Below are 18,090 nucleotides of genomic sequence, written 5' to 3'. Positions count from 1 at the left end.
GAAAATATTTTTAAGAACGTGTACAGTGAAAACAGGAATTCAAGTAAAGCAAACAATAAAACCACACAGAGTGTGGAGACTTCTCAGAAAACTTAGAATGGAACAACATTTGACCCAGTTATCTCACTACTCACTGTATACCCAAGACTTAACATCAGCATACTATAATGACACAGCCACATCATTGTTTGTAGCAGCTCAATTCACAATAGCTAAGCTATGGAACCAACCTAGGTACCCTTAAACAGATGAATGGATAAAGAAAATGTGGTATATATACACAATGAAATACTTTTCAGCCACAAAGAAGAATAAAATTATGGCATTTGCTGGTAAATGGACGGAAATGGAGAATATCATGCTTAGTGAAATAAGCCAATCCCAAAAAACCAAAGGCTGAATATTTTCTCTGTTATGCGGCTGCTACCGCACAGTAAGGGGTGATAGAGGGAAGAATAGAAGTTCATGGAATTACACAAAGGGGAATGAAGGGAAGGGAGGGAGGATGAGACTAGGATAGACAGTAGAATGAATCAGACATAATTTTCCTATGTTCATGTATGAATACACGACCAAGGTAACCCCACATGACCCCAAGAATGCAAAGTTATACTCCATGTATGTTACATGTTAAAGTATACTCTACTGTCACTTATTTCAAAAAAGAACAAATACAAAATAAAGAACACAAAAATATAACAGGTAATTGAAATTTTAATATACCTAGTTATTAATGTAAAAAATTTTAAAAATTAGTGTTATAGCATTTATTTCGAAGATTAACACAATTGTAAAATAAAGTTTCACAAAGTCGAATTTCCTTAACATTTAGTTTCAATATTAATCTAATCATTTACAGTATACCAAAATGGTAATATTTTACTTTTTTTAAATAAAAGCACTGAAACTCTTCTTAAAGTAGAATGCTAATGTGAGGCCCCAGAACATGACACAGAAGGCGAGGTTGCTCTAGTCAGAGGCTCTCCTGGTCTCACACTTCCCTAGGTGTTACCTCTTCAGAAACAGCACAGCCTAAGCATTCTGGGAACTAAGGAATGAAACATTAACAATAAACACTAGAACAAGCAATATAATATCAGGGGACATTCGGATGGATGTCTAAGGGGATGTAAGGGGAACAACATTCACAGAGTCCTGCTGCTCCACGTGTACAGGAAAGCCTGGGCTGTGGGGACATGGAGTCGTGCAGAGTGACATTGATTGAAGACAGGGAGGCTGAGGTGGACCCCGATGGGCCACAGAACCATGGAGAAGCATCTGCCTAAGTTCATGTGTGGATAAGGGTTAACAGGACAAAAAGAAAACCATGAGACATGTGGCCTTTAGTCAGTTGGCTGGGTTTGCTCACCATGGACCTCTTCTTGAGACTCAGTCTATGAAGTTTATTCACTTCACAAACACTCCTACAGAGTTCACAACCCTAATGTAGTGCTTATTGTCAAGAGGCTCCTTCTAAACCCTTTACAACTGTGAATACATTTAATCCTCATTACCAATCTATGAGGTAGGTACTATTTTAGTCTCATTTTACAGAAGAGGAAACAAGTACAGAGAGGTCAAGCAACTTGCCCCAAATCACAGAGCCTGATAATGTCAATCTGGGAATCAACTCTCTTTCAAGGGAAAAAATGACACCTGTGAAAAGCTATCATCCATTTTTCCTTAGGAAGAACCTTTTAAGAATTTCTCTTAGGAAATTTGTCCTAGAAAAAATATAGGAACCTGCCTGAGTATAGGAAAAAGCAGCACCAGGAGGAGAGTCTACTTGCTCATCACACAACAAAGATATGATCTCTAAGTTACAATACTTTTTTTTTTTTTTTTGGTACCAGGGATTGAACTCAGGGGCACTCGACCACTGAGCCACATCCCCAGCCCTATTTTGAATTTCATTTAGAGACAGGGTCCCACTGAGTTGCTTAGGGTCTCACAGTTGCTGAAGCTGGCTTTGAAAACTAGCGATTTTCTTGTCTCAGCCTCACAAGCCGTTGGGATTATAGGCGTGCACTACCATGCCTGGCTCTACAACATATTTTAATGACATAAACAAATATGGAACTGTACACAGATGAATACAGGATTTCTCCCATCTCAGTGAAGGCCCTTAGTAGATTTGATTTTTCCTCCCAGTACTGGGGAGTGAACCCAGGGTCTCTCTCACTGAGCTACATCCCCAGATCTTTTTTTAATTTTAGTTTTGAGACAGGGTCTTAAGACATTGCCCAAGTTGGCTTTGAACTTAAAAATCATCCTGCCTCAGTCTCCCAATGAGCTGAAACTGTTCTGAAATGTTTGAGCAAATCATACTGATTAACATTGCATGCCAGTTAGGCCAATGAGGATCAGATTGAAGAGGCACTTTCTTCTCTACCACAGAGACTAGCATAAAAAAAGCAGTAAATAAATAGCAAATTTGTTATAAAAAAGTTGTTTCAGATAAGGTTTAAGAATAACCATTTATATCCCAATTCATTACTTTATCATATTCCTGAATTCTTTGCTTTATGTGAGAGAGTTTATTCTTGAGGTATTCACAGCGTTCTTTTTTTTCCAGAAATGAAGGATCCTATAAAAGAAACATAGCTATTATTTTAGCATTTGGCTTTCTCAGCAATAAACACAAAAATCCATTATCCCAGAAAATGGTCCTACACAGAATAACTTGCAGAAGATTTTTAAACCTCCCTAATCAGAACAGCAGTTAAGTTCTTACTTAAAAAAAAAAAAATAGACTGTGTTTAATTAAAGCCACTTCAATTTTATAGCAATATCAAGTGGGAAGTATAAAGAGCTGAGGCAGCTTCAATAATTTGAAGTATAATAAAAAGTAATTAATACGTATAGGAAAGATTAATAAGGTCTTTCCAGTTTCTAATTGATTTATTAGATTAAGTAAAGGGTGGACATAAAAAGATGTAAAATAATCATTTTGAAGAACATGTGGGTGGTAAAGAGTTACAGGTCAGTCCCTACTTTCCTAAGCTGTGAAACTAACAGGGCAGAATGTATTCAGGCCTGGGATTACAAGAAAACACCTTCTGCAGCACCCATAGTACCTAACAAGTAATGTCTTAAGACATATAAAAATGAAATACAGCAAACTCCCTCTCTCTATGTATGTGTGTATATACATATCTATAATCTCCATATATCTTTATCTCTATAATCTACAATCAGAAAAATTAAAAATTAAAAATAAAACTCTGATAAAGCTTAATTTATAAATTAGATACTAACAACAACTTATAAAACAGAACAACTATAACAACATGCTGTAGTAAAATTGCCACCATCTCTACTCTTGTGCTCTAGGTCATTATTAAGAAATCTTATTACTTTAATACAATTATATGGTATCTTGACAGTCAATCTGATAATTGGGAAGTTCCTAAGCAACTTGGGTGGTGAGTACAATGTGGATGTGCTGGACAAAGGGATGATTCACAACCAGGGCAAGCTGGAGAGAGAGTGAGATTTTATCAGTCTACTTGGAATGGTGCACAATTTAAAACTTACTAATTGTTTATTTCTGGCATTTTTCTATTTAATTTTTTGGGAATATGGTTGACTGCAGTTAAAACCATGGATAAGGAAGGACTACTGTACTTTAGCAAAAATAATCTAGTTTATCAATTACCACCAGTGTATCCAGGTAAGAATACACTCTGAAGAAGAAAACTGTTTTACTCACATTCTTTTTTTTCTTAAACTCTTCATGGATTCTTGAAATTCTTTCATGTTCCTAAAAATAATATATTGTATATTTGAGTTAAAACATTTGCATTTACTCAAATCATATCTCAGAACACACTGGAAATTAGAAAACAATTTTTGCCTGAAATTATTATGACAATATTCACAGAGAAAATGTTTGAGGGCTTATTATCTGCCAGAGAGGCACTGGGATTCAGGGATGAACAAGACAGAAAGGGTACTGACTGCATAAAACCAGACCCTACTCCTAGTGCCATCTTCTGCCAGCTGTGTGACCCTGGGCAAGCTGTTTATCCCAAGACTTAGTTTCCTGATTGGAAAAGTAGAAATCATAATTGTAAACAGCTCAAAGGGCTGTGAGAAGGTTCACTTATTTGAAATGATGCTTATGAATAATCACATTAGCTATTATTATCATTTTCATCTTCTTTGGAAAGTTCCCTTTCAAGAAACTGGTAGTGCGATTAAGAGATTGAGACTATTTAACTTTTGAAAATAGCTAATATAAGGTTCCTTCTAACTTTATTCTAAGTTTTATATTTACTATAAATACATGTAGTAAATATAAAATGTGTTATGGGGTTGAATCTTCCCAAAGGATATCCCCTTTGGGAACACTAAATGCTCAAAAGGCATTACTAGAGCAATGCTTTCATTTTTTTATGCAAAACTATGCATAGAGGTTACCAGACACAACAAATCTAATAAAAAGTGTAATAATTTATAGTCCTAAAATTTCTCTTGAGACAATTTTGTATCACTTACCCATATCCTTTTCCCAGAATATTTTAATTCTTCAATATCTTTTATATTCTGAGACCATGAGTATTGTTTGTGTTTTGATTACTTGCCAACAGTGAAAATGAACTTGGTAACTCAGTGGTAATGTACAATTATAGGTCCTGGGCCAGGATTAAATTAGCTTCCAGGGTTGGGGAGCTGTACTGGAGATGCAGGAAGAGACGAGAGTGGTAAAACTCACTCTAACCTGCCACAGACACTGAATTCATGAGCTGGTGAGGACCAGAGGGATTATTTGGAACAATATTCCTACTTTACAGTCTCAGAAAAATCTTGTGATTGTTTTATTTTTAAAGGGTGCACAACCAGGTATGTGAGAGAACCTGTGCTTTAATAAGCCCATGGGGTTTTGAAATGCCTCCCAAGCTTCCCTAGGGACCTGGTGGGAAAATGAATGAGCCTTGCAGACTGTTGCCAAGACAAAGCTCAGCCTGTGGTCTATGAAAAGTTAACTTTTCTGATACAATTAATGAATCTACTTTAGATAAGGTCCAGAGAAGACACAGATTATATCCATGAGCCTATCAGTTTTATTACTTTCTTGCTATGTCATATTGAAAATCAGGGGTAATGACTGTTATTAATTATGTAGGCACATCATGGTATGATAGTCTCTCAGCCCCACTCTAACCAGAACCCATGGATCCCCCAACTATAGTCTTATATGCTGGAACTTGGGCATTCCTACAAAGTACACATGCTGAGACACTGGGTTTCTGCTCAAAGGCTACAGTGGCAATCAGGGTTTTCAGGATCATTTCTCTCATTTAGCCTTCTCTTCCCAACTGTGCTGATCCACTATGGTCTGCTTGTTCTTCCTTACATTCCTCTTCTTTGGGTATGAAACGGAAGGGGTCTTAGCCTGTTGCCCAAGCTGGCCTTGAACTCCTGGCTTAATTGGACCCTCCTGCCTCAGCCTTCTGTATAGCTGGGACTACAGGTTTGTACCACCATTTCCAGCTCTTCCTGCGTTCTGATGGCCTTTAAACTTGGTCACTCTTCTCAGACTTGTGAACCTGACTTGTTTTCCAAATGGTACTAACTGATCCTAGATTTGCTAGATTTCTCCTGCTTCATGGTACTAGTGTCTCAGCACTACCCCATCACTTCAGAACTGGGAAAAGGTCACTACAGTATACATTTGGTTTAGACAGCTCATAATTATGAGTAATTTAAATATATACTTACAAGTCTATAGTCAAAACAAAGATGCCCAATTAACTGGGGTTCTCAGGTGAAAATTTTATATGTATACATGTGTATATACACATGTGTATATTCACAAGCATAAATGCATTTGACATTTAAAAAATTTTTTAATCATACAAAGCTGGATGCAATGGCATATACTGTAGTTCCAGCAACTTGGGAAGCAGAGGAAGGAGAATAACAAGTTCAAGGCCAGTCTTATCAATTTAGGAAGGTCCTAAGCAACTTAGTGAGAATCTGTCTCAAAATTTAAAAAGAGCCTGGGGATATAGCTCAGTGGTAAAATGTCCCTGGGTTCAATCCTTAATACCATAAAAAAATTTAAGCAATAGACTATAATATATTTTCTCCATTAAAAAAAAAACACAAATGTGCTCAGCAGCATTATTCATAATAGTTAACAAGTGGAAATGACGGACATAAAGTGTAATATATTGTATCACTGCTTTCTTTTTTTTTGTATTGGGGATTGAACTCAGGAACATCTTACCACTGAGCTATATCCTCAGTTTTTTCTTTTTTCATAGTGGGGATTGAACTCAGGGGCACTAGACCACTGAGCCACACCCCCAGTTTTATTTTGTATTTGATTTAGAGACAAGGTCTCACTGAGTGCTCAGTGGCTCACTTTTGCTAAAGCTGGCTTTGAACTCCATATCCTCCTGTCTCAGCCTCCAGAGCCACTGGGATTATAGGCATGTGCCACTGCTCCTGGCCTTTTTTTCCTCTTTTTTTTTTTTTAGCAGGGCCTCGCTAAATTGTCACTGATTACGAGGTATTCTTGAATCAGAGATATAAAAGGTGCACATTGAAATCCTGGTGTCTTTGGAGGCCTGAGGCAACAGGATCACAAGTTCAAGGCTAACCTCAACAACTTAGTAAGATCCTGTCTTAAAATAAAAAACAAAAGGCTGGGGATGTGGCTCACTGGTAAAGCACCCCTGGGTTCAATCCCTAGTACCAATCAATCAATCAATCAATCAGAAAGCTTCAGTCCCATTGGCCCTCTGCCATAGTCACAGAGATCACTCTGATAGTGTACCTAGTAGCTCGCATCTGTAGCTTCGGATCTGCTCTCTGTGCCCTAAGCCTGGGTTGGAAACCCTTGGTGGCCTGGCAGAGAAATGCACTACATTGGTGGTTCCTTATACCCTTCCTCCCCTCATCTCAATTTGAGTGTGCCTCCCTTCTTTGGGACTGTGAGTGAGTATGTATTTTAGGCACATTTATATTTTACTTATGTAGGCAAATAATTAATAAGTAAATTTAATAAGTAAAGGAAAAGGCATTAACTCATGCAATTTGGATGGCAATTTCTTTTTCTTTGGTGCTGGAGATTAAACCCAAGACCATATACAAAGCACGGACTCTTCCATTGAGCTATATACCCTCATTCCCTTGAATAGTAATATTTTTTTTTTTAAAGAATCTTTTTTTTTTTTTTAGTTTTCGGTGGACACAACATCCCTATTTGTATGTGGTGCTGAGGATCAAACCCGGGCTGCACGCATGCCAGGTGAGCACACTACCGCTTGAGCCACATCCCCAGCCCCGAATGGTAATCTTAACTAGTAACTTTTTGTCTTTTTTTGTGGTAGTGGGAATTGAACCCAAGAGCCTCATGTATGCTATATCACTTAGCTATGCCTCCAGTCAGTTTATTATTTTATTTTAAGGCAGTATCTTGCTAAATTCCCCTGGACGACCTTAACTTGCTGTCTGTCCTCCTGCCTCAGTCTTTGAAGTTGCTAGGACAGGTGTGCACCACTGCACCCAGCTTAACTAGTTATCCTGAAAATTTAAAAAATACTTCCCTAGAAGAGATAGCAGATATAGAGAGTTCCAGATTTTTTTTAAAGTTTTTTTTTTTTTTGAGTTGTAGATAGACACAATACCTTTATTTAACATATTTATTTTAATGTGGTGCTGAGGATCAAACCTAGTACTTCACACATGCTAGGCAAGCACTCTACCACTGAGCCACAACCCCAGCCCAGAGAGTTCCAGATTTTTTAAATGGTCAGATTTTATTTCTCCTCTAAACTTCAGTGGTCTTCCTAGGCAGTTGCAGACACTGACCTGTCGGTTTTCTGAATGATGTGGCAACCTGCTCATTACTGCATCTAGCTCATCAAATTTCCTCAAGACAGCTTGAACTTCTGCAGATAGCTCTTTATACTCTGAAAACTGGTCTTGGAACACAGCTTTATAGCGTTCCCGTTCATCATCTGTTTGAATCACAGGGTATTTTCTGAGGAAAAAACAAACCAAAGTTACAACTTTATCACTAAAACAGGATGTAGGGGAAATCAGCTTAGCTTATTCTTCATTGACTATACTGTACCTTCAGTTCAGTATATTATCTCTTGGATACAAACAACTATTCACATAAATGATTTCAAGCAGAGCATTAATGTGGAGACATGCAAAAAAATGAAAGGCCCAAATGGGACTCCTCAACTTCTACCCTGAAGAATTCGGGGTAGATACTCACGCCATGTAGTCAGGCATCACAATGGGTTTAGGAATGTGGCCCGCAGGGATGTGTCCACTCAGCAATTCAGGTTTCATTTTTGTTGTTCTCAAGTCTTTGAAATTAACTTCTGGGTCTCTCTGTCTGTCACTGGTGGCCATTTCACACTGCAGGTTGGGAGAAAAAAAGGAATGATATATACACAGGAGTAGGAAAGCAAAACCACCTGAATTTATTCTTAGGGGACAATAGGGAGAGGGCAGGAAGACAAAAAGTAGAAATCCTAATTAGCATTTCACTTTAGAATTAAATGTTTGTGGTTTTTTGAACATTTTAAATTTTTTAAAATTTTTATGTGGTGCTGAGGATCAAACCAAGTGCTTCACACATGCTAGGCAAGCGCTCTACCACTAAGCCCCAGCCCAAGCCCTAGAATTAAATGTTTTATAGTCACAGGGTGTGCTGACTGTTTTTGTAATAGCTAAGGGGACTCACATTTGGAAAATGGTATATATAATAGGGAAAACATCCTCCAGCTCCAATGTGTATATGTTAAAGGTAGATGATAAAATGAGGCCTTAGAAGTCTTAAGTACTTACTTATTTAGGATTCATAAAGTAATTATAAAATAATTTTTAAAATAGTTCAAAATAAGAAATTCAGCTGGGTGCAGAAGTGTGCTGGGAGCCATTAGCCAAGTAGGTATGACAATTTCCTTGCCAGCATACCCCATGTTGCTGACATGTTGCAGTGACATTGAATGTAAGTGACCTTGCTCAAGGACCAAGGCAGATTAGGGTGTTCCCGGTTTTAAGATAATCGTGTTTAGGGCGTTCCCAGTTTAGGTTCCAGGTTTAAGGTTTAAGATTATTCCTGCTGGGAATAGGGCGTATCCTGCTGCCTGAGTTCCCCTTGAGTTCTCACGGGATTCAGACAGTATATTTTGGAGATAGAAGCCCAGTGGAGGTGGATTTGGGAAGAGAACGTGGATTTCCCCAGAACGTGATTGTAGACGGCTGGTGTGAGTTAGGGAATAAAGAGTTGCTGTTTGAATCTACAAGCTGTGTGGTGGCTCGTGATTGTGTGCCCAGCCAGACTGTGGCATTTGTGCCCAGCCAGACTGTGGCATTTGGTGGCCCGTATGGGGAACTTCTGAAGATTAGAGGTAAGTGAAATTTCTCACCCTTGAGGAAGAGAGAAAGAATGGGTGAACATTTCAAAAAACAATGTGTTATTGTTTTGATTTATTTTGTTTTTATTTCAAGTTGCCTGTTCCTAGAACTTTCTCAGGCAAACTGGGGAAAATGGTTGACTCAAGGTTTGAAGTTGTTCGCCTCCGAGCAAGATAAATTGTTAGAGGAAGGAGGCGCCCCAGTGAGACCAAGAACAATTAGGGCATATGTTGATACAATACAAAAATGTAGCCCATGGCTTTTTAAAGATGAGTTATTAAGTATATTAATGAGACCATCATGGTATCCTGTAGAAGGATTTTTCTTCAACAAGAAAGAGATGGCTAGTTCTGTTTGCTACACTTGTCTAAGATCTTGGTTTCTACAAAGTTCTGATTAATTTACAAAGCTAAAATGTTGAAACATCAACCACTCTTTACTTATTAAGTTACATAAGGTAATATATTTAAGCATGTGTGTTTTCATAAATTGGTGAATGGAAAAAAGGTTTAATATTGCTTTGGTCTGTGTCTTTGCTAAAACAAGGTTACTAAGAGTTAAGATTCTATCATGTGTAATTTATATACAAAGAGTATAAGAAGTTTCAGTTGGGTTTCAATTATAGTATTATAGTATCATAAAAAACATGAAAGTCTTTCATCTTATTAAAGTGGAGTAATTTGTCTAAATCAGAAATTTTATAAGAGTTGTTTCAGAATGTAAATTTATAAAAAGGGTTAACAGTTAAAAAAGAGATATAAAAAGATTCAAGATGTGGGAATATATTTTAATATAAAAGGTTAAAGGAAAAAGAAATGATTCTAGATGATATAATCTGTGTGGTAAAGTAAAAAGTTGTAAAATGACATTTAAAAAGAATTTGAGGAAACTAGACTTAATTTAAAAGCTTGAGAAAGGAAAAAAGAAGAAAAAGGTATTTGTACATGGCAGATTGAGACAAAGCTTCTCAATGGAGTTTAAAAAAAAGCCTTTGGTTGAAGGGCAGCCATGTAAACTAACATTAAAGCGATTTAAACAGAATCTAAGCCTCGTTTAAAAGAGTGAAGCTGTAGGTGGTGAAAAAGTACATTTAAAAGTACAGTATAGATGATAATTAAAAGGCTTTAAAAGGTTAAATTGAAGGTGGTTAAAATGCCTTCATGATGGAGGAAAGAAGCTTAATCTTAAAGGCATTACTTTAAAAAAATGGGAAGATAATAGGATAAAAGATATTTAGATAAAGAAGATTAAAAATTTAAAGTGAAAAACTTTAAAGACAGAAGTATAGAAAGTTAAAAAGAAAAAAGATAAAGAAGATGTAGAAAGATAAAAAAAATGTAGGAAGACAAGAATTTTAAACCCACAAAATAGGAAAAAAAAAAACTAGGAGGAAAAAAAAAGCAACTAAGGGTGAATGTACTAACCTTAAAGGAAAACTAGAAGATGATCTTTAAGGGGTATATATGCCCCAAAGATAAACTTAAAATAACCCTTTTTACACTAAACTTTTTAAATTTGGATTCATAAGGACTTAGTGCTGCGGAAAGGCATATGTATCCAAAAAATGTACATAAGCCTAAAGTACTTTGGAAAGATATTCTAACAGGACAATGGAAAGGTCCTGACCCAGTGATTGTCTGGAGTCGGGGGTCTGTTTGTGTTTTTCCACAGGGAGAACAGCAGCCCATTTGGATTCCAGAGAGATTAACTAAAACAGTTTCTACAGATCGAAAAGAAGATGATTTGACTCAAATCCATAACAGCTGATATCCAGAACTCCAGCTTGGCCATTCTTACATCTGCGACAGTGATTAACCAGGATGCTTTTTTCAATAGCTATTTTATTATTGCATTTTTCCACATCATAAGGTTCTATTTTTATTTTTTGAGCTCATACAAACCTAGGTTAATGTTTTTCTGATCAGTTTTATTTTTTGACTGTGGAGTTTTTAAACATTGCAATGGAGATTTCACCTAGGTAAAGCTACAAGGCCTTTACTATTTTCTTATGTGTTGTACGTTTGTGTACACTCTTGTGTTTTGTGTTGTATGTCTGTATGTGCGTATGTCCATATTTCTTATATGAGGAGCGCTCATGAAAAAATGGATCCGAATTATTATTTTTTTTATTCACGTGATTTAAATGGTTTAATTTAAATTATGTAAACAGCTGTTAAGGATTGTTTTTAAAGGTGGTTAACAGATCTGTTTGTTTACTAATTTAAATTAGGTAAAAAGCTGTTAAGGATTGTTTTTAAAGTAGGTTAACAGATCTGTTTGTTTACTTTCACCTTTCCTTTTCATTATATTTAATAATTCTTTTCAGGATAATGTCTCTTTAGCATCATTGCCAGAATTCCTATCTCCATCCCAGTGCCGGTGAAGAACTCAACAAGTAATGCTCAAAGAGTCAACTTACTTTGGGAGGAAATGGACATATTGATAGATTCCTCTGCTTTGAACTGCTTGCAGAACTTGCCTGGACTATGTAACTATCGTTTGGTGCAGCGAATTGTGGTAATGCTGGCATATCTTTGCTGATGGTGTCACCAGTGATGCAATTTTTCCCAAGGAGCCGTCAATTGGCTTGGTGTCGTGGCATTTCTGTATCCTCCTCCCTTCTGCTAGTGATGGTCTAAAATTTGGGGGCCAATGGCTTATGCTGGACCGGTAGTCAGTGACGGGTATGATCCAATTGCAATGGTATCAACCTAAGACAGGAGGCTGACGCCTAAAGGTCAGTTTTCCGATGACGGGTAAGAACCATATGTTGAATTGGACAACCTACCAGGCACGGTCCATAAGCCACATTAACCTCACTCCCCCACTGGCACCAAGGCCAAATTTGGGGGCCAACAGAGGTGAGGCAAAGAACCTCACCCCCCCACTGGTGCATAGTCCTATCCACAAGTATGGCTGTATGCTGGACCGGTAGTCAGTGACGGGTATGATTCAATTGCAGTGGTATCAACCTAAGACAGGAGGCTGACGCCTAAAGGTCAGTTTTCCGATGACGGGTAAGAACCATATGTTGAATTGGACAACCTACCAGGCACGGTCCTTAAGCCACATTGCTTGTTGTTTAATTAATCAGAAGGGGGGAGATGCTGGGAGCCATTAGCCAAGTAGGTATGACAATTTCCTTGCCAGCGTACCCCATGTTGCTGACATGTTGCAGTGACATTGAATGTAAGTGACCTTGCTCAAGGACCAAGGCAGATTAGGGTGTTCCCGGTTTTAAGATAATCGTGTTTAGGGCGTTCCCAGTTTAGGTTCCAGGTTTAAGGTTTAAGATTATTCCTGCTGGGAATAGGGCGTATCCTGCTGCCTGAGTTCCCCTTGAGTTCTCACGGGATTCAGACAATATATTTTGGAGATAGAAGCCCAGTGGAGGTGGATTTGGGCAGAGAACGTGGATTTGGGAAGAGAACGTGGATTTCCCCAGAACGTGATTGTAGACGGCTGGTGTGAGTTCGGGAATAAAGAGTTGCTGTTTGAATCTACAAGCTGTGTGGTGGCTCGTGATTGTGTGCCCAGCCAGACTGCGGCAGAAGTGCACACCTGTAATCCAGAATTCTTAGGAGGCTGAGGCAGAAGGATCACATCTTTGATCACCAAACTAAGTGCTTAGTGAGACCCTGTTTCAAAATAAAAAACAAAAAGGGCTGGGGACACAGCTTAGCGGTAAATTGCCCCTGGGTTAAATCCCCAGCATCCCTGGCAGCAAAAAAAACTAGCTACTGAGAAGAAGGAATAGAAATGAGTTATACCATTTTTATTATTTTTAAAAGAGAGCAAAGAAACTCTTTCTGATCTTATGTACTTTAAAAAAAATTAATTAAAAAAAATTTCCTAGTACTGGGGATAAAACCCAGGACACTCTACCCTAAGTTATATATCCAGCCCTCCCACACCCTTTTTTTCATTTTGAGACTAGTTCTTGCTAAATTGCCCAGGCTGGCCTTGAATTTGTAATACTCCTGTCTCAGTCTCCTAAGTCCATGGGAATTCCAGGCATACGCCACCACACCTTGATGATCCTCAGTATTTTTAAATGTAAGGGAGATGTTCCTGGAACCACAGAATAAAGGCAGCCTATGTTTCTAACTTGCCTAAGTGTCCTTAAACTGTGATTCCTGAAAGGGGCTATGAGAGTTCTGGATTCTGGAGATGGTGAAGTAAGTTACCCTTTAGTTAACAAAAAAAGAAAAACAAACAACAACAACAAAAATCTCCATCATTTAAGGAAAAAAGAAAGAAAATGCAAGATGAAACGGCCCACAGAAGTATTAGGGGACAGGTTTTAAGAGCTGATATAGCTAAGAGAAGGGAAATTGGAAGAACCAGCAGAATCCACCCTGAATGTGCAGGCAAAGGAGGATGCTCATCTCTAGGGTTGGGAAAAGGCTATTCAGAGCTTCCATTGGACAAGAAAGGCTGGTGGATGACAGAAGGGAGGTTTCCATTTTATACCTAAAGAGGTGAGGTTAAGAGAGAGTTAAGTAAATTCTCCAGGGTCATACATCAATTAAGTAGAAAAGCCATAATTAAAACTCAGAACTAGAGCTGGGGCTATAGTTCAGTGGCAGAGTGCTTGCCTAGAACGTGTGAAACACTGGGTTCAATCCTTAGCACCACATAAAAATTAACAAATAAAATAAAGGTATACTGTCCACTTGCAAGTACAAAAACAAAACAAAACAAGTTAAAAAAAAAAACAACCCAGAACTATTTGGTTCATTGCTATCCACCCCAACCTTTCTTATTTATTTATTTAGGTGGGGTTCTTCTTTTTCTTTCTTTTTGGTACTGGGGATGGAACCCAGGGCTTTCCAAATGCAAGGCCACCAGTTTGCCGCTGAGCTACATTTTCATTGCTACTTTTTTTTTTTTTTTTTTCAGTGCTGGAGATCAAACCCAGGGACTCCAGCAAGCTAGGGTAGTGCTCTATCACTGAGCCATATTCCTAGCCCATGGTGCATTAAAACATAAAAAAATAATAACCTCAAGAAACCTGCTTATTTAAATGTGTATTGTTGACATCCAAAGTTCCAGAAGCACTGGGGAGTTTGAGAGGAACAGAGCAGGCAATGCTCTACCACTAGGGGAAGGTCAGAGCATGCTTGGGATCATGATTCTTCTTTGGTGCCGTTACTTCTTTCCCTCTGTTAACCCCTTAAGCCTTTGAAAAACACTTGCTGAGTTGAGTGGCTGGGGAGGGGCCCTGATTCAGTGCAAACAAAATACAAAACAGGATTTTGAAACCTTGCTCTCCATCTTGCCAGGCAGTTTTTTAAGTCCTTTGTTTTCTGACATCCCTACTTTAGACTAGCTTTGAGGTTTGGCTTAACATTAGCTCATTTTAAAAACCACCAGCTCTTAACTCACCAAATAGCACACCCCTGGGACTGGATCAGCTTTGGAGGTTGTTAACCAGCCCAAGGGAGATTACAGAAAGGAGAAGCTCCACACCACAACACTGGGTGGAAGGGAAACCAGATCATCTCAAGGCAGAAAACATGCTAAGCCACTTGGGCCCAAAGCAGCAGAAATGCAAGTGGGTACAGAATGAGGAAACAGCAAGGATATTTTAGGGAACACATTTTGAGGTTAGTATTCATTCTACTGTGTTTTGTGTTAGGGTGCCATTTCTTTTTTCTTCATTTTTTTTTTCTTTTTTAGGGTGCCATTTCTTCATCCTAATGAATTCCTCTGTTTAATCTTGAAAATGAATCATGGTATTAAACATCAAGGGACACTTTTTTGGCTTGAAAAAATGGATTTCCATTTTGTGGCATCTTTCTTTAGCTTAGCTTCTAAACATTTGATGATCTAGTTCTCTGGTGCTGGCTGAGGAAGCAACTATGGAACATGGCCCTAGGCATTAATCTCAGATTTCCTGGTCAAAGTCATGAATTCTGCCCAGGTAGTCACAATGGGTAGGAGAAGCCATAATTAATTTGTTTCTAGATTTAAAAAAAAAAAAAAAAAAAAGTTAAGCAAGAACTATCATTTACCTTACTTGCCTATTCTAATTCTCAGAATTACCTTTTAATATGAAAAGAGAGTTTTTAAGAAGTTGAATTTCCAGATAGACTATGTTGTCTGCTTTAATATTTTTAAAAATTTGGTATCTTAACATTTTGTTGTTGTTGTTGTTTTGGGTAAATCTCATTGATCATCAGTGTGGAGAACTCAACTGGAAAGAAATCGAAACATCAGACAAAGAATTAAAACCTCTAGGCTTTCATGGGTGGGAAATATTAGACTCCAGCCCTTGGATAGGCCACTCTTAAATAGTGCTCCTAATTACAAACATCCAAGGGAGGAGAAAGGGCCTGCAGCCCCAGTTTTAATGTGACCTTTCTTTGCTTCTAACCAATTTCAGTTTCGTCAGCAAATATCAGAAATGCTTTATTGTGATATAATAGAAAATAATTAAGCAACAGGACAAGTAATGCTATGGATATTATTATTAAGCTTTTCAAATTAAAAAATAGGCTGAATATATCCTTTAAAGTTATAAACAGGGAAAGCCAGTGAATTTGTTTTTCTGTGCATTTGTCAGTTTTCTAATTCTTTTCCCCTTAGAGGGTATAATGTAACAATATAAAGCCTCCACTCTAAACCCATACCCTCATCCTCAAGGCCCAGATTAGATTTTGACTTTTCCAGCTTGAAATACCTACTCAGCACTGAGGGTTTACTAGAATTTGCTGCTGTCTCTATTTGATCATATTTTATGTCTGTATATTAATTCATTTCCAAATGACCTTAGCTTTTTAAAAATTATATTTGTTAACGTACAAAATAATAAGGGGTGGCCTAGTATATAGTCCAAACAAGGGACAGAAAACAGAAGTTCAGAGAAGGTAAGTAATTTCCACAGGATTACAGAGTTACTAAGTAGCTGCTCTGACACTATAATTCAGATAGCTAATTCTACAGTTCATTTCCTCTTCATCACATGCCACTGCCTCTCCCAGGCTAGTCTTGGATTTTTCCCTGCTGATTTAGGAAGGAAGCAGGTGAAAATCATACCCAATGAAAACTGGAGATACTGTCCTTTCTATCAGGTATCTCATGGGCAAATCCAATAGAGAGTCATCAACTAAATAATGAGATCATTGAGGTCTATCTCTAGAATATACCTAAATCTGTTCATCCATAGAGATCTATCTCCAGGAAAAGAGACTGTTAAAAGGATGCTTTTTGGCTTTAGCTCTTTTATCTTTTTTTACTTTCCCCAGTATTGGGGATCAAATTCAGGGCTTCGTACTTTCGAGGCCTGTGCTTTCTACCAGTGAGCTATACAGTAGACCTCCTTGTGTTTTTTTGTTTGTTTGTTTTTTGGTATTGGGATTGAACCCAGGGGCACTTAACCACCAAGCCACATCCCTAGCTTATTTTTTATTTTGAGACAGGGTCTCACTCAGTTGCTTAGGGCCTCACTAAATTGCTAAGACTGGCTTTGAATTTGCGATCCTCTTACCTCAGCCTCTCAAGCTGCTCTGGGATTATAGGTGTGCGCCACTATGCCTAGCTCCTCTTTAAAAATTTTATTTTGAGACAGAGTCAAGTTGCCCAGGCTGGCTTCGATTGTAGTTCTCCTGCTGCAGCCTCTAGAGTAGCTGAAATTACAGGCGTGTGCTACCATATCCAGCTTAATTCCCATATTTTGAAATAGTAGAGGAAGCTAATTGTATTCATATGATTTCCAAAAGAGTTGTGGGACTGGAAGTTTCAGCATCTACTAAGGTTATACCTGACCATTCCAGTACCTCTCAGAATCAGGAGCCCTGTAACACACCTCAACATGCCATATGCCAACCTCCAAGGGCAGCCTGAAAGAGTTCTAGGGTCAGAACTCTCTGACAGAGCATCCTAATCCTGTGCCACCTGCATATTCTTTTTTTTGGGGTGGGGAAGTACTGAGGATTGAACTCAGTGGGCTCAACCACTGAGCCACATCCCCAGCCCTATTTTGTATTTGATTTAGAGATAGGGTCTCACTGAGTGCCTCACTTTTGCTGAGGCTGGCTTTGAACTTCCAATCCTCCTGCCTAAGCCTCTCAAATCTCTGAGATTACAGAGGTGTGCCACCATGCCCGGCTGGACATTCGTTTTTTGTTTATTTATTTATTTTTAATATATATATATATATATATATATATTTTTTAAAGTTGTCAATGGACTTTATTTATTTATACATGGTGTTGAGAATCAAACCCAGTGCCTCAGACATGCTAGGCAAGCTCTCTACCACTAAGCCACAACCCCAGCCCAATTATTTATTTTTTAGTTGTAGATGGACATATTTATTTATTTATTTATCTGGTACTGAGGATTGAATTCAGTGCCTCACACATGCTAGGCAAGTACTCAGCCCCAGCCCGCACTCGTACGTTCTTACCAAACAATAATATTGACTGCACTATCTTCTGGGGCAACTTTCTCCAATTTGTCCTGGCATTTGGGGTTGACTCTGTTCTGCATTCAATTCCATTAGTAAATCCCATCATCCACTTCAGAGAAATTGACCAGGAAGCCCATAAATTCTACCCTGGGCAAAAAAGGCAACTACCGCTACATTTTCACTATATCCCAATGAGACAGCCCTGTCCAGCCTGGTGCTAGACAAAATATATAACATTCACAAAATATATAACTTTAACCCTCCAAAGCTAACAAACTCTTCTA

The 18,090-nt window shown here is 38.2% G+C and overlaps 1 protein-coding gene across 4 annotated transcripts in view; it reads right to left on the bottom strand.

Moving 5' to 3' along the window:
• Positions 1-696: 696 nt before the first annotated feature.
• The window catches only part of Marveld2 (MARVEL domain containing 2), a 29,207-nt gene continuing 11,813 nt past the window's right edge, over positions 697-18,090 (bottom strand). For all 4 annotated transcript variants that reach the window (XM_046456162.2, XM_046456163.2, XM_046456165.2 and 1 more), the window contains exons 4-7: positions 8,240-8,385; positions 7,825-7,996; positions 3,713-3,763; positions 697-2,587 (exon numbers count right to left, since the gene is read on the bottom strand). In XM_046456162.2, coding sequence (XP_046312118.1) covers positions 2,465-2,587; positions 3,713-3,763; positions 7,825-7,996; positions 8,240-8,385 — 492 coding nt within the window. In that variant the 3' untranslated portion in view covers positions 697-2,464. The remainder of the gene's footprint in view (positions 2,588-3,712; positions 3,764-7,824; positions 7,997-8,239; positions 8,386-18,090) is intronic.

The sequence above is a fragment of the Marmota monax genome, unplaced genomic scaffold (genome assembly GCF_021218885.2).
Source record: "Marmota monax isolate L192 unplaced genomic scaffold, Marmota_monax_Labrador192_F-V1.1 WCK01_AAM20220418_F8-fsc00130, whole genome shotgun sequence".
Taxonomy (NCBI): Eukaryota; Metazoa; Chordata; class Mammalia; order Rodentia; family Sciuridae; genus Marmota; species Marmota monax.
This window is presented reverse-complemented; position numbering and strand designations above follow the sequence as displayed.